The 22,526-nt window shown below is 38.8% G+C and overlaps 1 protein-coding gene across 2 annotated transcripts in view; it reads left to right on the top strand.

Annotated features, from left to right (window-relative positions):
• The window catches only part of LOC118812123 (ectonucleotide pyrophosphatase/phosphodiesterase family member 2), a 35,179-nt gene that overhangs the window by 2,481 nt on the left and 10,172 nt on the right, over nucleotides 1–22,526 (top strand). For both annotated transcript variants that reach the window (XM_036576865.1, XM_036576864.1), the window contains exons 2-19: nucleotides 916–1,024; nucleotides 2,123–2,269; nucleotides 3,682–3,807; nucleotides 4,030–4,090; nucleotides 7,341–7,438; nucleotides 9,188–9,267; nucleotides 9,366–9,485; nucleotides 11,392–11,447; nucleotides 15,082–15,147; nucleotides 16,176–16,248; nucleotides 17,039–17,147; nucleotides 17,273–17,395; nucleotides 18,537–18,568; nucleotides 18,669–18,796; nucleotides 19,720–19,801; nucleotides 20,356–20,443; nucleotides 20,592–20,767; nucleotides 22,325–22,385. In XM_036576865.1, coding sequence (XP_036432758.1) covers nucleotides 916–1,024; nucleotides 2,123–2,269; nucleotides 3,682–3,807; nucleotides 4,030–4,090; nucleotides 7,341–7,438; nucleotides 9,188–9,267; nucleotides 9,366–9,485; nucleotides 11,392–11,447; nucleotides 15,082–15,147; nucleotides 16,176–16,248; nucleotides 17,039–17,147; nucleotides 17,273–17,395; nucleotides 18,537–18,568; nucleotides 18,669–18,796; nucleotides 19,720–19,801; nucleotides 20,356–20,443; nucleotides 20,592–20,767; nucleotides 22,325–22,385 — 1,735 coding nt within the window. The remainder of the gene's footprint in view (nucleotides 1–915; nucleotides 1,025–2,122; nucleotides 2,270–3,681; nucleotides 3,808–4,029; nucleotides 4,091–7,340; nucleotides 7,439–9,187; nucleotides 9,268–9,365; nucleotides 9,486–11,391; nucleotides 11,448–15,081; nucleotides 15,148–16,175; nucleotides 16,249–17,038; nucleotides 17,148–17,272; nucleotides 17,396–18,536; nucleotides 18,569–18,668; nucleotides 18,797–19,719; nucleotides 19,802–20,355; nucleotides 20,444–20,591; nucleotides 20,768–22,324; nucleotides 22,386–22,526) is intronic.

Genomic DNA, 22,526 nt, shown 5'->3' with positions numbered 1-22,526 from the left:
GTTTTACCTGGGGTTTGTTTTTGAGAGCAATACTTCACCCTGGAGGTGGGTGATATTTCACTTGCTTCATTTATGGCATTTGGTAGACGCTCTTATCCAGAGCGACTTATAATTTCATCATTTTACACAGGTAGGCAAAGGTAATGTTAGGAATCTTGACCAAAGACTCTTATTGGTATAGTGTAGGGTGCTTACCCAGGTGGGGGGATTGAACCCCAGTCTACAGCATAGAAGGCAGAGGTGTTACCCACTACACTATACCAACCAGTGTTGTGTTTTTTTGTCAATATTTGTCACAATATTTATTTTTTTCTGCCGTCTGATTACTTAGAACAGACAGAGTAAGCCCACACTTTAAAAATGCTATCAAAAACTATGAATACAATCACTTTTATGCATTATTTCACACACTATGCTACACTAAATTCAATTAACCCCTTAAAATCTCAGTCTTATTACATACTATGGCTTATTATTCAGTAACTGCAGGCACTTCAATGCAAACTGGCTGAGGTGTTCTTAGGTTATAGAAGTGTGTCATGAAACTTTGGGCCTGTCAGTGGGCCCATGGCCTATTAATGGGTTAATATGCTCTCTTTAATCATACAGTTGGGAAGCATTTTTAAGTATTGACGGTATCCACAATATACTCAGAAAAGAATATTGTGACATATTGTGATGTAATTTATCACAGTAACAATAAATATTGTCATATTGTCCAGCTCGGCTTCAAACCAATTTCAGTGTTACTAATAATTATTGAATAAAAATAAGAGCAATTTAATATTTTCCATGTGAGACTGTTTCCCTCTTGTTTTAAAGCACTGTTGGCCACATTAGAACGGCTATTCTTTTAAAGCCGAAGCTGACATTATGCATACGTCTGTGTTTACTGACGTATATTTCTCTTCACAGGTAGTCTGTGTGTTGTCGGTTTTGCTCGGCCCTCGTGTGTGTGTGGGCTATGTGTTTCAGGCTGCTCAGCCAACAGGAGAAAAGGATGACGGTCCGCCGCACACTAAAAGTGAGAGTCTCACCACTCTGCCAATTTTCTTTTCTTCATTACGTCACTCCAGCCCAGAAGCCTGTGTGGCCTGGGGGCTGACGCTGACCTGACTGACCTTTCTGAAACAACAAAGACTCATTGAGCTCTGTTTTAACCCTTAAAAGTCTACTTTTATCAGTACTGTTTTGCTATATGAGTCGTATGTATTTGCTTAATTTCATAAGTATTACATAGTTACAGAATTAATTACTTCTACATTTGATTTACATTCTGTATCGGCAGGTTTGAATCTGCACCTCTTTTTTGACAAAAATGGAAAGGATAGCTTTTCTTCCCACAAAAACAAAATTGTACACGCAACAGTAACTTTTCAAATTGAAATCATAACATTCTCTATTGATCTCTATAGATTAAAAGTTTATAATCCACACTTTCAACAGAATTGTTCTACCTGACCTAATGTCTTTTAAAGCAACACTGTGTACGTTTTGGGGATTTGGAGACCTCTCTGGTGGAAATGTGTAATTGCATGCAACATGCGGTCAAACGATTTGTAACATTGGTTGTATTTTGGACCCCCACAAGCGGATTAATCTAACTTTTGCAAATGCGAAAAATGAAAATGAAAAATCGAAGAGTATTTGAAGAGAACGATGTAAATTCCGATGATGTGAGTGAATTATTACTGTTGTCATTGTATCTTCGTCAGTATAGTGTTGATTTTGACATCGAGCCGGACCTTATTTTTGAGCCTCTGCATGTGACGTTAAAATGTAAAAATGTACGACATGGTCTGAAAAAGCTGTCTCGGTACCTCTGACTTTTAAATGATTATTTCAGGCTTTGCAGGGCGACTCGCAGCAGCACACACACCATATTTTAGTGTTTTCTTTTTTTCTCCGTAGTCAGTAATGCTTCTTCTTTCAGTTTGAATGAAAAATATTACATAGTGCTGCTTTAATACCAGATTACATCATCCTTTGGTAGCAAACTGAGTTAGACTTTCACAATGTACAGATCAATGTATGATCACTAATTTCACCATCTTTTCCATGTCTGTAATTGTGTCTGGTTTCCTGAATCTGTTTTCTGTAATTGTGTTTGTGTCTCTGACAGTATCTGAATGGGTGAGCTCAGCAGGCTCATGTAAAGGGCGGTGCTTTGAGCTGGTGGAGGCGGAGCCTCCAGGTTGCAGGTGTGATAACCTGTGTAAGACTTACTACAGCTGCTGCGCTGACTTTGATGAGCAGTGCCTCAAAACTGGTGAGTACTCACATATTTAACCCCTCAATGCTGAGGCAAAAAGATAATGTTTGACTTTTAATCCCCTGTTTTCTTTAAAAAGCTTGATTTTTCTATGCTGTTATGTTCACATTGATATGTAAAGAACTTGATCTAACAAGGTCAAAATACATTTTTATTTTGTTTGTCTCACAAGCCACCATTCAGAGCAAGCAAACACAAACGGATATACTTCACGCTTCAGTCAGCTTAGTGTTACTCTGATGAAACAATCCAATAATATGCGTCTGCACAGCAGTCTGAGTTTAATTTTTTTTTAACTTAATTTTTGCAGAGCTGAAGCGCCACGATGAGGAGATGCGACTGCAAATGAACGATTGTTATTTCATTTTTAATATGTCAGAGAATGAAATGTCAAAAGAACTTTGCTTTTCCATAATAACTTTTCAAGATATTACACACAAAAATGCAAACACAAATATACATTTTGCACATTTTTTTAAGTTTGCATTTTAATAAAAAAAGGTCTGGAATATGCTGCTGCAATTATACAGCAGAGATATTCAACTAAAAGTTGGGAAAGTCCAGTTTTGTCAAGTTTCTTGCTTATAAAGTTTCAGATATACAAACTAACATAGCAAGTTGACAACAGTGGTTTTTAAATGTTCAAGCATTAATGCTTCGTCCAGGCAGCTAATAATATTAAATAAGACACATATACATACATTTGTATATACACAAATATATTTTGATAAACTGTTTTATGTTATAGTTTTATGTTTTAATGATCATTATAAGATGGAACGGTCATTGGCTATTGTTTGCAAAGCAGACAAATAAATATGCAGAAAATCATTTTGGAAGAAAAAAAGTTTTCAAACAAATAAAGGATATCATTTTAATTTCTGAATTGATGAGACACATCGGGACTCTGAAGGACTTGACACATTAGGACTTGAAACGGGGGAAAAACGTGTCGCTCTCTGTTCATTTGTTTTTAAACACGCCATGTTCCTTGTTGACTTTTAATGAGACAGAAATAATAAATTTAAAAAATCCATAAAACTATGTGAAATTATTCACTTTTGACCTGATATCTAGCTCTCATTGATTAAGTCGTCTGGAGAAACTGTAACACAGGACTGCTATGGCTGCTGCTTCAGCTTTGCTGAATTTTTTAAGTGCTTGGTTTGGTAGGCTGAAATACTTTACTGGGTCCATATGCAGACCACAGTCCACCAGCTGATGAGCCAGATATGTAGTAAATACTAACATTCTCTCTCACACACACACGCTCTGATGCACACTGTGACGTACATGGTGAATTTTATGCTCGTTTACATTTTTTAAAACTACATTAAAAATACATTTTTGTGTGTATGTGTGTGTTTGTGTGTGTGTGTGTGTGTGTGTGTGTGTGTGTGTGTGTGTAGCTGGAGGTTTTGAGTGCACCGCTGAGCGGTGTGGGGAGAGCCGAAATGAGGACTATGCGTGTCAGTGTTCAGAGGATTGTCTGGAGAAAGGAGACTGCTGCACAAACTACAAATCTCTCTGCAAAGGTCTGACCAACTGGTACTAACTACCACACTAACTACCTCACTAAGTACCACACTAACTACACCAACACAAACTGTACAATGTTAATCATCTGCTTTAGGCTCTTTTGTAACTGGAATAAGTTGGCTGGAACTACCTTTAAGTGAATGAGAATGTGTGAGTTTGTATGTGTGCGGGTATCTTGTCTCTCTATCTTGTTTACTAAGTGTGTGTGTGGTTTGTAGGTGAGAGTCTGTGGGTGGAAGATGACTGTGAGGAGATTCATTCTGCAGAATGCCCAGCAGGGTGAGTGGCTTTTTCTAGCACCTCTAAGAACAGAAGCTCAGTAATTACTGTAATCAGCTCCATAATTATGGGCACCCTGGGGAAAACAAAGTTAAGTAAAACATGTTTTTGTGGTTAACTCGCTTAACCTCATAGTGAAAACTACCCTGAATACCATGTTTTGGGCTGCGGAGCTTCAGAAGTTACCAACAGTGAATATTCGAAGCTTTGGGAGTCATTCAGAAAATTAGACGCCCACGTTTAAAGCACATCCGTGGCTTTACCCTATGTAATATCTGAATCTCCAGAGTGCTGCAGAGATCACTGCCTGGCTTTGCCCTGTCTAACAGGCCTGCTGGACTCTCCTCCCTGCTAGAAAATACCAGTACAGGTCAACATGGCCGTTCATCAGCACAACCAGCATATGTTGTGTTTTGAATGACCATGCTGGGGTAACCAGCACTAAACTAGCACTAGACCAGCATAAACCAGCATATACTAACATAGACCAGCTTAGTCCAAGATGAAATGTTTGCTGGTCATTTTACAGCACCGTGCATGCACAGAGTAACCAGTGCTTCACGGAGGTATGAAGGGTGTACATCACGGCCCTAGTAAGGGTTCAGTACATTCAGTCACAGGCACTGTATGCAGCCTGTGAATACATGCCGTCTAGCACAGTGGAAGCTTGATGTTCACCACTGTGAGTGAGCGGGATGTCAGACGTCCGAGTTGAGGTGGTATATATTTCCACATTTTAACATGGTGAAGTATAAATATAGTTTAACGCTGCTGTTGGAGCAAAACCTCGTATTTCCAAAATAGTGCAGATAGAGAAAGTCTGCTGAGGGAGCCACTAAAGGCCTAAACCATCTCCTCCAAGAGTAGAGAGAGCGTGAGGACAGCTGAACACACACTACACATCGTTGTTGTCGAAAGAAAACCTTGTATCTCCAAAATGGTAACTTTACAGGAGAGGGAAAAAACTTACCTTACTTTTAATGTAAGTCAAAGGAACCAGACATTTTCCCCACTGTGATTTTGAGCCATTTCTTTTGGTCCGTTCATCATGAAATTTACACACAGTGTAAAGGACAACTGGCGCTTCCAAATTATGTCAAAACTGAAAAATGACAAAAAATGGAGATAAGAGGTTTTGTTCAGACAGCAGTGATAAGAATGTGCTGACAATGTATTGTGGCGTCACCACCGTGTTGTATGTAGTTCAGTTTTTTTAAAGAAAAGAAATGTTTATGTTGGGCTGTTTTAGGTTTGTTTGTAAGGACTTTTATGTTGAAGTGCCTGAATACGAGTTGAGTGGTGGGTTTTCCGGAGTAGAGTGGAGGGCTGTGTTTTTAGCTGTTAGCGCTGGAGAGGTTTCCTTTTGCCATGTTTGGCGCTGTTTTCAGCATATTAAAGATGAAGCTGAGTTGTGGACCATAACCTCCAGCTGTCTAAGATTCTCTTTTTGAACCCCAAATGTTACAGTATTTTACAGTTCACCCTTATTTAGTAAAAAAACATTTAGTAAAAAAAAACAAATATCTGAATCCCAAAATTAAAACCTGAATACCTACCCAAGAATGAATATCAGAATAGTCGAATATTCAGGTCCAGCCCTAGAAAATGTGTATCCTTTAATTTAAGTTTAAGAGAAATAATTTTGCACAAAGCCACATTGGTCACAATCATTGGCAATTCATATTAACAAAATGTGACTGAAGTTTATTCTATTTTACTTTAAAAAGCTTTTACGCCTGGATGAGGTGGAAAACTTGCTTTATTGATAAACGAGAAATGCAAAACATAATGGAAACAGACTTTCTGTAAAAGTTTACGTAGCAGGAACAAAAGTCACATGCGTGGCGCTGCGTTCTCTTAGAACTGTTTGCCCTGGTGGTGTTCCCAGGGGTTCGGGGGGCCACAGGGAAGTGGGATATCGATTTCAACCCTCATTAAATGGGCCACTGTCTGCTCTGCCCTGTTTCTGAACTGTTAGGGCTATAGCTTTGTGCAATTGGGAGGGGGCTGTCAAAACAGCTCTACCGGTAGCGAATAAGGGTTTGAATCCCTCCATTGCTTATGCCACATTTGTCGTGCAAGTGGAGACAGTGTGTCACGTCATTGACAGGAATTAAAAAAAAAACAGTAGTTGATGGAAACACTGATTCATTTACATTTTCTTTTGCTTCCTTTTCGGAAATTTTCTAGGAATGTTTGAATAGAAACCCTGCTAATGACATCTTGTTTCACTAGGGTATGAATATGAAGTCATTCACCAAAGTTTAGAGAATACACAAATGAACTGAGATGAATGTGTGTTGAAATAGCTTTGTTTGAATGTATGTTGAAGAGCTATAACAGATATTACAAAAATAGCTACATGCCTGAAAATCTCAGATGCATTGTTAGGGTAATAACAAGGTTTAAAAGGTTCAAACGACAGGAGTTGCAATGAACCTGCCTGGAAGAGAATGCATGCTTATTTTACCCCCACGCACAGTGAGGAGGATGAGAGGCAAATATTGCTCCAAAGATCATGGCTGGAGTTTTGCAGAAGGTGGTAGCACATTTGGGTCACAGTGTCTCCAAAACAACAATTAGACACTACCAGTCTGCCAACAAACTGTTTGGAGGGCCTTTTCTTTCTGGCTACCATTGCCAAAAAACTAAAACTTGGCTGTGGTTAGATTTTCTAGCAGGGCAGTGTTCCAAAGCACATGTCCAAATCCAAGTGAAATGGTCAGTCAGCACTTTCACACGGCCATCCCAGTCAAATGACCTAAACCCCAATGAAAACCTATCGGGTGAACTGTCTAAAAGAGAGTCTAAAAGACGGGATCTACGACCTCAGAGGATCTGCAGAGAATCTGTATGGAAGATCTTGCTTTGTATTTTCCATCTCATCATCAGTTATAGGAGAAGACTCATTGCTGAAATGTTGGCAAAGAGAAGTTGCACACAGAAGTAAACGCATGGGTGCCAATAGTTGTGACGAATGTTTTTGTTAAAAATCTAGATTGTTTTGGTAAAGGTCTTTTTAGACAACATTTACTTCAACTGAAATTTGAAATTTGAAACATTTTTATTTCTCATATTTCCAGTGTGAGATAAAGCTAATTAACCACAAAGGCCATTATGACCTTATTCACCCATCTTTGGCAATAATTATGGAGCTGACTGTATGTTCACATTTTCAAACCATTGCTATAAGGTGGAACTCTTCTGTTTTACCAGTGAATTAAAACTGAAATATCTCTTCTCTGTGCAGTTTTGTGCGCCCTCCTCTGATCATGCTGTCTTTGGACGGATTCCGAGCTTCCTACATGAAGAAAGGAAAATCTGTCATCCCCAACATCCACAAACTGAGTACGACTCAACCACAGCAACACAGCAAAAAAGTTATGTGGGCATAAGCTCCCCGGACAAAAAATTAGTCACATTGCGTCTTTAAGGTGGTAGTAACTTCAGGCTCCTGTAGATGGTGTTTTGAATGAATTTTCAGGTGTGTTGAAGCTTACGGTTATATGGGTCAACCAGCAGTGGCAGAAATCCCAGTCTACAGGAAATTCTTATTGTGACCGTAAGATGAAACTGGACAGGGACCGCCGGCGTGTTTCATGGCTTATGAAAAAATTGCTTCAAATGACCGTACGCTTCGATACACCTGAAAATTCAGCTGCTTCATTCACACTGTGGCCTTTGGTTGCCCAAAGGCAATCACTCCTTTTTGGCCAATCATTAACATCTGCTTTGCGATTCATTTTTCACACATCAAACAAGACATTCACTACACTGTACCACCTCTTCTCAATCTATGAATCCCATCACACACCCCGCAGGTATTTATAGCCCGACCATCCTTATGCAACGCCACCTGCAGGAGCCTGAAGTTACTACCATGTTAAACATGCAAACTAATTTTTCATCCAGGAAGCTTACGTTTTTGTCTATTTGAAATACATACAAAACACTAACATGTATTTCAAAATATATTGCCACATTTAACCAAATTTATTGTAAAATACATACATTTAAAAATGTGTGAGTAAATATTACACCTATAAATGTACCATACATACCATGTGTAATGCACTTTACTGCTTATGTTTGGAAATTAATTTGTATTCAAGTATCTCAATTTTACAAATTAGCAAATTGACCTTTAATGTGGCAAAAGTGTTAAGGTATTGAAATGCAGTTTGAAGATTTGAAATCCTGATCATTTGAAACTAATTTTGTGTGAGGGTCTTACTGCATACGTACAACGATAAATTTGCAGAACACAGAAGTCAGTTTATTTATATCCATAATCTTTATTAAAACTACATACAGTTGAAAAAATGTCATAAATACAAATAAATGCATGTTAAAAATATATTTAACAAATAGATTTTTGGCCATTTTCATACATTGTAAAAACATATTTGAAACATTTGGACTATATATTTTTTTTTAATATGGGAGTCCAGCATTGCCCTGCTCTTCCACAGTACAAACAAAGTGCACCATCAAAGATCAATTAGATTTTTTTCATCAAACATAAGCATCAGTCTGGTACAGAATTAAAAAATAATGAATGTGTCAATACCGATATGAATCGGATATCAGTGTGAATCCTACACAAATTACTTTCTTTAAGACACACCACAGCGAGGGGTATCCAGTCTTATACGCAAAAGGCTGGTGTGGCTGCAGGTTTTCATTCCAGCAAAGCAGGAGCTCAAATCAAACGTCTGAAACTGAGACCAACTGATTAAACAAGTGGGGTCCTGCTTGTTTGGAATGAAAGCCTAGAGCCACACTGGCACTTTGTAGATAAGACTGGACACGCCTGCTTTAAGGCGATTTCCTCTTTTCATTGTGTCAAAGTGAAAATTATGGCCACTGTGTACTTTTACTGGGCTCTGTTCCTCGGCTAGCAGTAGTTGAGAACTGACCCTCTCTGACTCCACATTAGAGGTGTGATTTTGTAACGCAAAACACAAAGAAAACCCAAAGAGTGGTAAACATCTAGAAAACATTTGGATGCTTGTTCTAAATTTGATTCATGTTCGCTACATTGTGTTTCTCATATAGTTCGAATTGTTTTTGGATTTTTTTTTATTTTTTTTATAGAGACGTGTGGGACCCACGCCCCTTATATGAGACCAATGTATCCTTCTAAAACTTTCCCCAACCTCTACACGCTAGCCACGGTAAGCTACATATGTGCTTTTTAGCTTCATAAAAGTCCAAAAACATATGCAATTGTGTTGAAGTTTATCTAAATCTTTCTCTCTCTGTGTTTTGGTAGGGCCTGTACCCAGAGTCTCATGGTATTGTGGGTAACACGATGCATGACCCAGTGTTTGAGGCAAACTTCAACCTACGTGGGAGAGAGAAGCTCAACCATCGCTGGTGGGGAGGGCAACCTGTGAGTTCCACTTTCTCCCTTTCATTAGCAGTACTTCAATAGACATATTCACCAATTAAAAAACTCTACATAATAAAACTATTAAGATGTAAACAAAGTGATTCAGAGTGGTTTGATGTGAAATGTGACAGTCTAAAGAAACTTAACGGACAAGTGTTGTTTACAGTAATGATGATAGGAACCTGATGCCTGAAGTGTTTTGATGCCTTTAAAGGGTACCTCCCAGACAGATGTTGTTTTAAACAGTTATGAATGTTGCCTGATCTCTGTTTTACAACTTTTGGCCTAAAAAAGATTTGTTAAAGCGCATTCATGAGAGAGAGGTACAGGCAGGGCAAAGTTGAACTTATGAGTAATAAGAAAACTTATTTTTTCAAATTTACATCTAGTCTGCTATTATCAACATTACATATCAAAACTAAGAAGACTCGTGTAGGTTCACTAGTGGTTTAAAATTAAGCAATAGAACACGAAATAACAGCACAGCTGTAATACATGACCTCAAGTGTTCTATTGCTATTATACAACAGTTAAATAAATAAAGTAAGAAATTAATAAATTGGGCTGTGAATTAATGTGTTTTAATGTTAGCAATGTCTTCCGCCAAATTATAGTTCCTTAACAAGCACCTTGTTGCTACGTCAGAGCAATGAACTCCGCTCACTCGCTGCACAGCCGGCAGTTCGTTCTCCAGCTCCTTACACTAAATTCCCAAACTGTCATCACCACTGAGCAAGCTTTTCAGTCAGCAGCTGTTATGTTATAAAATGCATTTTAGACATTGGAGACATTGTGACTGCTGGTTCCTATCAGTATTGTAAAGATCCAAGTCGTTAAGTTTCTCTACACTGAGCCACCAAACTGAGTTTTTTTTACAACAGCTGACAACACTCTCCCCTCAGTTAATCCAGAGCACATTAACAACACTCTCCCCTCAGTTAATCCAGAGCACATTAACAACACTCTCCCCTCAGTTAATCCAGAGCACATTAACAACACTCTCCCCTCAGTTAATCCAGAGCACATTAACAACACTCTCCCCTCAGTTAATCCAGAGCACATTAACAACACTCTCCCCTCAGTTAATCCAGAGCACATTAACAACACTCTCCCCTCAGTTAATCCAGAGCACATTAACAACACTCTCCCCTCAATTAATCCAGAGGACTTAACAACACTCTCCCTTCAGTTAATCCAGAGCATATAATCAGCACTCTCCCTTCATTTAATCCAGAGCATGTGATCAACACTCTCCCTTCAGTTAATCCAGAGCATATTATCAACACTCTCCTTTTAGTTAATCCAGAGCATATTATCAACACTCTCCCCTCAGTTAATCCAGAGAATATTATCAGTACTCTCCCCTCAATTAATCCAGAGCATATTCACAGCACTCTCCCTTAAATTAATCCAGAGTGTAGTTTTCAATTGCTGGCTAATTTAATTGATTTAATTATTTTTCTGAAGCTACATTATGATACAGTAGACTAAGAGACAAAGTTTTTCCCTTGTCTTTTAAAATTATATTTTTTTTTATCTTACTAAACATAAATTGTCAAACACACTTTGTCACTGTCATGTTAGTTATTAGTTAGTGACTTTGCACCAAAGTCCTATTTCCTGTCCATCCATAAACAATTAAAGTCCTGTTTTCTGAGTCATTTTGGCATTAGGAATATCAGATGAGCACATTACTGAAAGTCTGTATCTGATTTAAAGGTTAAAGTCTGATTGCACGGAGCTCTGCACCTGCTATACAGTTTATTTCTTAGGAAACTGGATCCTTATTTTTCAAGAGTTCAGTAGTGGGCTGTTCCCCTTAAAGAGCCCTTGCTGTGAAAGTTATGCTCATAATGGATGTTTTCTTTTGATGTTTTTAATGTTTCCACATTTTCCTCCCTCTTAGATCTGGATAACAGCAGAGAAACAGGGAGTGAAGGCAGGCACCTTCTTCTGGCCTTGGTAAGCAGATCAGTGTGATATAGGAAACCAACTCTGATGTCATTCTTGCTTCGAGTGGTCAGTTCTGAGTTCCCAGTGGATACCCATGGGCTGGTACTTGAGACCCCTACCCTAGAGTGAGTTAGTGCTGGCAACACATGAAAAAGGGAAAATAAGAAGCTGATACTACACATAGACTTGACTGTGTGATGTTGGTCCTGTACAAGCATTATTATTCACTATTACATAAGGCACTGTTAGAACAGCTAAATTAGTTTTTCCTGGAGAGGTTCAGTAATTTAAATGATCACTGATAAGATTTGTGATTTTAATCCAGTACGAATACACAATGTCATTTTTACAAATTTGACATTAATGATTATAGAGCTAATGGCCTTCTGTGATTGGCTGGAACTGGAGCTCCCTCAGTAATTCCTGCACCAAACCACCTCATGCTAATAGAATAACAAAACCTGCTAACAGACAAGGCCTACACTCTTAAAAAAGATGGTTCCTTCAAGGGTTCTTTAGTAAAGAACCATCTATCTTGAATACACAACCATGAGCATTAATTTGCACGATTAAAATGTTCTTTGCATCATTCTTCAGATTGATGGAGAACATTGTATGTGGTTCTATATAGAACCATTTTGAAAAGGGTTCTATATAGCACCAAAAAGGGTTCTTTTATAATAACAAGCTTGATATTGTAATAACAGAAGAACCACTTTTGGTGTCATATAAAACCCTTTTCTAAAAGGTTCTATGTAGAATCATCTACATCAATCTGAAGAACCCTCCCATGATGCAAAGAACTCTTTAGGCATGCATAGGGTTCTTTGAGTGTTCAAGGTTCTATGTAGAACCATTTTCTTTACTGAAGAACACTTAAAGAGCAATCTTTTTTAGGAGCGTATGTATTTGTGCTGTTGTATTTGGTTCTACATAAAACCTTTTTGAAAAGCGTTCTATGAAGCACCAAAAAAGGTTCTTCTATTGTTACAAGCTTAAAATCATAAGAATAGACAAATGCTTTTTTTGCTATATAGAACCCTTTTCTAAAGGGTTCTATGTAGAACCATCTACCACACATCCTGCATCAATCTGAAGAACTATTTCATGGTGCAAAGAACCCTTTAGTCATGCATAGGGTTCTTTGACTGTTTAAGGTTCTATATAGAACCTTTTTCTTTATTAAAGAACACTTAAAGAACCATCTTTTTTGAGAGTGTACAGTTATTGTTATTGAATATGGTGCATAATTAATCGTATATGAACTGGGCAGTCAGAGGCATTAGAAATGACCAAACTCATCCAGCTTGAATAGTGCTTATGCCCCCTATTGGGGCCAGATGTAAGCGCAAATATAGCCATGCAATTGCTGAATGCATTTCAAAGTACACACATCTGTCTGTCTGTCTATCTGTCTGTCTATCTATTTGCTCATGCAGTTGTCAGTCCCTATTCTCACACATTCTTCCTGCCATTTTTACTCAGGTTCACAATAGAGTGGTAATGAACTGATGTAAAAATGGTTGAAAGTAATTTAATTTCAGTTTCATGGGCTTCACAGCTTGTCAGATTTTGGGTTGCGAGAGCGAATACGGAGGAGAAGTGTGATCACCGTGCACATGATCGGACAAGCACATGCATTTCTGTCCCCTCCAGGCATTTACTCCAACAAAGCCCTCTCACACACTCTCAAACACAGACACAGGGTCCATTCATCTTTGTCTGTGTGCAATAGTACACTGTTGAGCTGTTTTGCTCTTTTGTCCTCCTAGCTTACATAAACTAACAAAAGGCCATGTTTATTTTCTTCTAACTCTCTCTCTCCTTTTCTCTTTTCATTCCTGCTGACACAGACAGGACGGTTCTTAAGTCAGATGTAATTAGGCTTGTGAGATCACGATGATAGTATCGTGGGTGGGAGTCTCTATAAACACCAGGTTACCTGCTGTGCCTGCATAAAGTGGAGAAAATAAACATGCTTTCTGGTTAAAATGTGTAAGCTAACTTAGTTCTTCGGTATGGTGGGGTAGTTCTTGTATAGGCTTGGTAGTTCTTAGTATGGTAGGGTAGTTCTTTGTATGGTTTGGTAGCACTTGGTATGTTTGGGTGGTTCTTGGCATGATTTTGTAGTTCTTGCTATGGTTTGGTTGTTCTTGGTATGGTGGGGTAGTTCTTGGTATGGTTTGGTAGTTCTTGGTCTGATTTGGTAATTCTTGGTGTGGTTTGGTAGTTCTTGGTGTGGTGGGTAGTTTTTGGTATGGTTTGGTAGATTTTGGTATGGTTGGCTAGTTCTTGGTTTGGTTTGGTTGTTCTTGGTATGGTGGGTGGGTAGTTCTTGGTATGGTTTGGTAGTTCTTGGTATGGTTTGGTAGTTCTTGGTATGGTAGGATAGTTCTTGGTCTGATTTGGTAGTTCTTGGTATGGTTGGGTAGTTCTTGGTATGGTGGGGTAGTCCTTGGTATGGTTTGGTAGTTCTTGGTCTGATTTGGTATTTCTTGGTGTGGTTTGGTAGTTCTTTGTATGGTGGGGTAGTTTTTGGTATGGTAGGATAGTTCTTGGTTTGGTTTGGTAGTTCTTGGTTTGGTTTGGTAGTTCTTGGTATGGTTGGGAAGTTCTTGGTATGGTTTGGTAGTTCTTGGTATGGTGGGTAGTTTTTGGTCTGGTTTAGTAGTTATTGGTGTGGTTTGGCGATTCTTGGTATGGTTGGGTAGTTCTTGGTGTATTTTGGTAGTTCTTGGTATGGTTGGGTAGTTCTTGGTATGGTAGGGTGGTTCTTGGTATGGTTTGGTGGTTCTTGGTATAGTTGGGTAGTTCTCGGCCTTTTCAAAAAGGTTCCATATAGAACCATCTATAGCCTATTCTCCATCAGTCTGAGGAACCTTTTCATGCTGTAGAGAACCCTTTAATCATGCAAAGTGTTATTTAAGTGTTCTTGGTATGTAGAACCATTTTCCATACAAAAGAGCCCCTGAAGAACCATCATTTTTAATAGTCAAGCTCGACATCATAACAAACCATTTAGTCAAGCAGTGGTATTGACTCTTTATAGAATCAATTTCCTTACTAAAGAACCCTTAAAGAACCTTCTTTTAAGAGTATAGTTCATATTCCGTGAGTGGAAGGCTGCTGCACGGCTTTATCAGATAAACAAGCATTACAACAGATGGGAAGAAATGTTCTGTCTTGCGCTGCTACAGAATGTTCTCAAGACGTGTCAGGGCTGATTCAGGGCATGAACTCTGTTACACATTAAAAGAAAACATATTGCAAAACAAAAACAATTACTTTTGGGCAACTGAAAGTCGCAGATGGAGTGTTCTCTAACATTAAAATCATCCAACCTTATTGACAGTTGTTCTAGATAGCTCAAACCAGTATGTAATCAGACTTGTCTGCTTTCATTTTTGTAATGAATTTGGATTAGCTGATCTTGAGCCAGGACTCAACTGGGCCTGCAGTGTTGAACAAGAACAAAGTCAGTGCCCGCTGACAGCAGCACTATTACACTGGTGAAGCACTCTGTCCATTCCACAGTCTGAACACTCAGCTGTGTGTGACGGAGTCTGAGTGTCTGTTGCTTTTTACACTGCTTTTTTTGTTGGTTGAATAAATCCTCCTCCTCCTGTCTCTGTTTGTTGTGTAGGGTGATTCCACTGGAGAGGAGGATCCTGACCATTCTGAGATGGTTCCACTTGCCTGATGATGAAAGGTCAGCCCTGCTGGCTCTTAAATGCATCCTTTCATGTGCTGAAAGAAAAGAACGGCATGAAATTTAAACACAACACACACAAACAATCACGCTATCTAAGCCACTTATCCTTCTGGGTCGTGGGGAGTGCTGGAGCCTATCCCAGCAGTCACTGGGCGGAAGGCAGGAAACACCCTGGACAGGTCGCGAGTCCATTTAAATATGCACATAATCCACAAAATATACGATATATTACATCAAATCAGCTTTGTTTTTTTCAGTTTACCGAGTTTTAGCAATATCTGTGTAGATGTAACATTTTCTGTAATTGAGTATTTAAATACATATGAATTGTAAAGTCATTTTTTCAGTGTATGTGATAAAGGACTTCAGTAGCAGTTTTAGTATCTTTTAGTATCTTTTTGTACAGCTTTTTTGAGCACCACTGATGTTGGAAGCCATCAATTATTCGTTTAACCCCTTATCAAACCATGGGCCCGCCAGCAGGCCCAAAGTTTTATTGCACGCTTCTATAACATAAGAAAAGCTCCATTAGTTTGCATGGAAGTCCTTGTAGTTACTGAATAATAAGCCTTAGTGTACAATAGGCCTGGGATTTTAAGGAGTTAAGAATCAAAACAAGTCATTTTTTCCATATTTTCTGGGATTCTATAGTCTTTTATCAAACATCTTAACAATTTCATATGTATTACACCTAATTTCGAGTCTTAGGGAAACCTCTGAAAGTGGTAATCCAAATATGTTAATACTGTAATAGCAGTAATGTTTGCTGGAACAAAATGCTGGTGAAAATGTCAGCTTAAGCAGCTCCAAGAATAGTGTGTATCTAAAATGTAATGACTGTGAGAGGTGTACCGATAAGGCATACTCACATATATAAAAACTGTATAACTGTATTTAGTGTAGCTGAATTTTGTTTAAAGTATCTTACAGAGCATTGTTCTTCATGGTCAGGGCACTGCTTCTACCATTATTCCGTTACCTCATTTACCAGTGCGGTGTTTGTTTCCTGTTGTGTGCTGTTTCAGGCCGTATGTGTATGCAGTGCACTCAGAGCAGCCCGATACTTTTGGGCACAGACTTGGACCCTTCAGTAATGAGGTAGGACTAACACATACCAAGCTAGCATGTCAACTTTCAATAGAAATTAGTTTTCTGAAACTACCTCTCATGTTCCCAAATCCTAAAAGGTTTCATTTTCTTGAAACCTTGAAACTAATTGTAAATGAAACGTTCAGGACTTGCATACAGATGAGACACATCTAAATACAGGTCTTAATAATGAACACGTTTACATTAAATGTGAGAAACTTAAGATGCAAGAATGAACACTTTTTTAGCATGTTAAAGTATATCACTGCTGTCGGAACGAAACCTCGTATCTCCAAAATGGTAACTTTACAGGAGAGAGAAAAAACCTACTTTACTTTTAATGTAAGTCAATGGAACCAGACTTTTTTCCAAGTCATTTTGGGCTGTTTCTTTTGGTCCATTCATCATGAAATTTACTCACAGTGTAAAGACCAACAGACATTTTCAAATTATGTCAAAAACTGAAAAATGGAGATGCAAGGTTTTGTGCCGACAGCAGCAATATAAGGTTTGTATGTACAAGATGTCCACCATGTTCGACACATTTGACCTCTACCATATTACTGTTTTTCTATTCAGTTTTAGTTCATTGATGTATTTAATATAGAGGGTTCTATGAAACCATAAATCAGCTGAAGTATGTAATAAAATCTTATATCATTATGTAATAATGATATTTATCAGCAGTGCATTTGGAATAAAGAAAAACATTGAATGAATATATTAATGCTGTAGCCTTACTGAATGAGCGTGTGTGTGTGTGTGTGTTTCTGTGTGTGGTTGTGTGTACCCTGGGCAGTTGGATAACCCCCTGAGGGAAATCGACAATATCATCGGTCAGCTGATGAATGGCCTGAAACAAATGAATTTACACCGCTGTGTAAATGTCATCCTAGTGGGCGATCATGGTACTGCACTCTTCCAGCTTCATACCTTGTAGTGAGGGTGTAGTGATGTGTTAATCAAATCATATCATTATTTGTTATATATGATGAAGGAATGTAACAAATCTGTCATTGCCTGCGTGTTACAGGAATGGAGGAGGCCCACTGTGACCGGACGGAATATCTTAGTTCATATGGACTAAATGTTGATGACTTCACACTCATCCAGGGTTCCTCTGGAAGGCTACGACCCAAGAACCGGAACATACCATGTGAGACACACTATAATCACGCACACCCAGGCATCCAGGCAGTTTGTTCAACATTTCCTCAGAAATAAAGCGTATTAGTGGAGAGTTGGTCCTCCCTAATGTTGCAGTGACGTCTGTTCTTCTGAGAAGGCTTTCCTGAACACATTGGAATGTTGTTGCAGGGATTTGACTCCGTTAATTAGTGCGGTCAGAAAAGATGTTTGATGATTCCTCATTGCACCAAAAACATGTTTACACTCCTTCACAGTTCATTGATGGGAAGCTTATTACAAAATACTGAGACACAACTGACATACAACAGTGTGTGCAATCCACTAATAAGATGGGGTGTCTGGACATTTGGACACACAATTTCATTACTATTTTAACACATTTCATGTGATGCCACAAGACAACAGCATATAATACAGTGTGGCGTATCAAATGGATTTAATGAAAAAAACTGTCTTCTTAATTACAATTGCATCACTCTGCACCGGTAGGCTGAGAAAACAATATTAACCAATAGTAAGTTTTACCTCTCCCTCCCACCATCTCCAGCCATCATCAAGTGAAAACGCTCAGCTAGTTTAGATACCCACCCTGATATCATATTCATATCATATTTATTATAATAACATTTTTTGTAGGGTACAAACAGTGTAAACATCCCCTCAAAGGTACAGTAGTGGTTTTAAGGTCCAACTGTGTACCTTAAATAAGTTTTTCCAGGTGAAAAGTACATATTCGTACATTTTTTATAACCGAATGTTTTAAAACAGAGCAATAAAATAAAAAGCCTGGAGACGAGACGGGGTGTGTGGAGTCAATACAACTTAAAAAATATAATTTCAATGGATTATGGTACAATTATGTTCCCTGACTAAAGGTACTGAGATGTACCCTTGAGGGGACCACCCCAGTGACAAGAGAGGTACTGCCCTAGTGATAGTTTAGTACCTTTATTTCTCAGAGTATATGGAAGGAAAATGCGTTATGATTTCTGATTCACGTTGACATTACCACATCTCTTTGGTGAGAGCAGAAACAGCAAAGACAGATAAAACATTGTGTGTTTTCAGTAGTGAACAGTGTCCCGTGGGTTAAAGAAACAAAAAACAACAGTTGTAATTGATCATCATACCTATGTTTTCCTTTTCAGATGACCCAAAAGAGATAGTAGCTAATTTAACAGTAAGTACATAAAATGACTGATACTATAAAATGACAAGCTGATGACATCATTTCATGATGACATCATTGAATCTCATTGTTTGTTTGCTGTGTTTGTCAGTGTAAGATGCCAAATCAGCACTTTAAACCGTACCTGAAACAGCACCTGCCCAAACGTCTACACTATGCCAACAACCGCAGGATTGAGGATGTCCACCTGTTGATGGAAAGGAAGTGGCTGGTAGCGATGTATGTAATGTACATGCATATTTGAGTTGATGTGTGTGAGATGTAGATGTGCCATTACTATTAAAAGTCTGTGACAGGCTGCTACAGACTGTCTCAGGTAAAACAGCAAAAAATTACCATAGAATATATGCTATTATACAACAGTTAGTTCAAGTCACGCAAGGTGATTGGTTGAGAAGCGTTCTTATCTTTTTTTCGTTTTCACTTCTTACTTTGCCACAAACAGAAAATGGATACTTTAAAGATCACATTTGACTGACAGGGAACTGGAGCTTTTCGCTTTGCGACATTCCCAAACTGTCATCACCACTGAGCAGCTTTTCAGTCGGTAGCTGTGACCTAAACAACCTGGAATCAGCCAGAAATGAACCGAATACATTCGCCAAACAAAATGGGCTGTAAGATGCTTTACAGACTGGCTGGAACAAAACAACATTAATATTGATCTGGCAAAAATTGACAAAACTGAGCTAAACCTGATATTGCGGCAGTTTTATGGCTCAGTCCGATTTGGTCAGACTCTTTTCTGTCTAATTCCAGGTTGTTTAGGTGTTGTTCTGTCACAGGTCCGGAATGAAAAGCTTCGTGTTCTATTGCTTTAATTAATCTTTTTTATTAGAAAGCATTCCTTGGCTTCTGCCTACATTATAGATCCACTATACAGGTGTACAATTACAGGCTGTAGCCTATCTGTTGTAGTAAAGTTATGAGTTCATTGAACTTCAAATAAATTTGAATTATTAGCATTAATAGTTATATCTCTTGCTCTCAGATGTTCACTTAACTCAAAGTTGTTAAAGATACACGGTTTTTTGTGTGGACAGTACGTTCATACTGTACTTCTGAAGGTGGTGTTAACGTAGTGTGTTGACTAGTGTAGATGTAACTGATATAAGGTTGTGCTGTCCTTTCTCTTGGTGTAGGGCTCCTCCTGAGAGTCGTTTACCCGGCAGTTGTCGGTACTTTGGTGATCATGGATTTGACAACAAAATAAGCAGCATGCAGGTACTGTATTAAATTCATAGATTCAGCATCTGTATGAAGCAGTGACAGACACCGAGGGCCTGATTTCAAAGACTTCTAGAACCAGGTTGAGGCGCAAATCAGACGCATTGTGTCTATTTAAATTTGCATTAGGATCTCAAAAGAGCTGTTCCTGAGAGAATTCCTTTAGCAATGGCTGGAGACACAGTGGTTAGATGGGGCCACGAGCCTCGCCGTGTTCCTAGCGAGAGTAGAGTGACCCCTGTGCAGAATTTTAGGTTGGAAAGAGCGTCATTTATTAACACCAATCTCCTCATTACTTAACTTTCGTTTCCTGTTTTGTCTCCATCATGTTAGTTGCTCCCTTATTTTACTGCCTGTTTTGAACCATGCACCTCATGAGTGAGCAGTTAGTGGGTGGGGCTATACACAGTTTGCGTGATCAGCTGCAGTCTTAGTAAACTGAATGGTAAATCCGCCGCATATTGAGGCCACCTCAAGGCACATTTTGTGCTGCAACTGCACTCATACATACATCTAGCCTGATGTTTTTCTCCGCACTTTGTTTCTCATAGACAATCTTTTTGGGACATGGACCAAGCTTCAAGTTCAGGAACCAAGTTCCTCCTTTTGAGAATATTGAGCTTTACAACATAATGTGCGGTGAGGCCTAAAATGATTCTCTGTCTTAACTTATAAACCCTTGGAAAACACTGGAACTATAAATAACTATTACATCCATAATAACTAGAACAAAATGTGTGTGTGTGTGTGTGTGTATTGGTGTGTGTATGTGTGTGAATGTTTGTAGACCTCCTGGGTTTGACTCCTGTCCCTAATAACGGAACTCATGGCAGTCTGAACGCCATGCTGAGAAATCCTCCATACACACCTACACGACCAGAGGAAATGACATCACCAAAACCTCTAGAGCCTGCCTCCACCTCTACTGCCATCTACAGCTTGGGATGCAGCTGTGATGAAGAGGTGACACACACACACACACACACACACATACCTCACATACTTCTAAATACTTGTGTCCACATAAAAAACAAGATCTATAAGAAACACATTTTCTTTTATGTTCGGTTCATACAGATGTAACAGTTCAAGCATAAAGGAAGCAGTGTCTTTTACATACGTCCCCTATAATGGCTGAAATGGAGCAGTATTTTGCCAGCTGTTTTGTTTTTGCCTTGGAATCAGACTTATATCAGTTGGGCTCTAATTCTTACCAGGATTTCCACACTACGAGTGTGATGTGTTTTAAAATAACATCTAAATAACATCATAAAGGTTTAAGAGGTTACATTGTCCAAATACTTTCTGGGGCCACTGCCTCAAACCATGTCAAGTTCGTAAAACACCCCTGCTCCCACACACACACACACACACACACACACACACACACATACACAACCCTCACCCTGCATTCATATCAGCAGACCCATTGTAGGACCAGTTGTAGACATGGGGGGTCTAAAGTCTACTTTCTGAACTTGTTTATTCATATTCCCAACAGTCCTGTGTAGAAAATAACGGAGAGTCTTAGACAAACATATGACCACAGTTTATGTTTTAAATAAAATTTTGACACAAAGATAGAAGATATTTTTTTATATTTCTTTGTCAGAAGCAGAACAGTGAACATACCCCCATCCTACCTCAAGAGCAGCCTTAAAAACCCCCACAAAACCAAGAGTAAAATTTAAGGGAACATGAGCGACAACAAGAAGAGAAAATGTTACCATTACAGTCGATTTTGTGCTCATGAATAAATCCATGAGTGCTGAAAAGAACAGTTTGAAACAATAGGGAATTAGGAAAAACAGCTTTGCCTAATTTTCTTCTTATCCTGAATATAGTCGATTAGCCAAGACGTAAACTTGCATATATGGTTTCAGACATTGCATGATGTAATGGACAGGTATAAAGACGGCTGGTGTTCGTGTTTTTAGCTACGTTCTTTTGTCCATTTTTAGGTAATAGTAGTACGCCACATAGTGTCAGGAACAACTGTGGACATTGAACATGTCTTGGCTGGTTGACTAGGTTTAGTATAAGGGAGAAATGAGGGTTTGCAGTGCTGAAACATAGTCTGATTATTTGCATCTAAAAAGCTTCAGCCAACCTGGAGAGATACTACAGAAAACATAATATGTCATTTATGGAAATTAAGGGTGTAAGGCTTTCAATACAGTATTGAATGTGAAAGAGTGCATCGAAATTAAAGCTCCCTCGCTGATACACTCCTCGCTCCCTCGATTTTTTAGGTCTCTCATGTGTTGTCGTGCTTGGAAACCACTGTCAGTGATCAGAACTATTAGACATCTGAATTCATACAAAGTGGCACAGAAGGGGAAGCACTGAAAAAGTTATATTAGAAAAACCGCTTCTGTTTATCCGACGCAAATGATGTGTGTCGGTACATGATGTGTGTCATTACATTACACATATACACATCTTGGAGTACTCGAACCTATACGTGCGTATGGGCTGTTTAATTGCGTTTAACAGATCTTTTTCCATCCTCTCTCGCAGAACAAGATTGAGGAAAGCACTCTGAGGTTTTCCCCAGAAAACACCGGTTTCCAGTTAAACAGTTAAGCCTTCATCATTCTTGTCATGTCACTGGCCCCTTCTCTCATTTCTAACAAAAAGCAGTCTGTTTAGCAGTTAGTGACGCATATGTCTGGATTTGTTTTCCCGCAGTTCTGAAAAGTCCTGTGTGTGTGCGCCCAAC

The sequence above is a fragment of the Colossoma macropomum genome, unplaced genomic scaffold (genome assembly GCF_904425465.1).
Source record: "Colossoma macropomum unplaced genomic scaffold, Colossoma_macropomum, whole genome shotgun sequence".
In the NCBI taxonomy this organism is placed as follows: Eukaryota; Metazoa; Chordata; class Actinopteri; order Characiformes; family Serrasalmidae; genus Colossoma; species Colossoma macropomum.
Note: the sequence above shows the minus strand (reverse complement) of the source record. Positions and strands in the feature narration are given on the sequence as shown.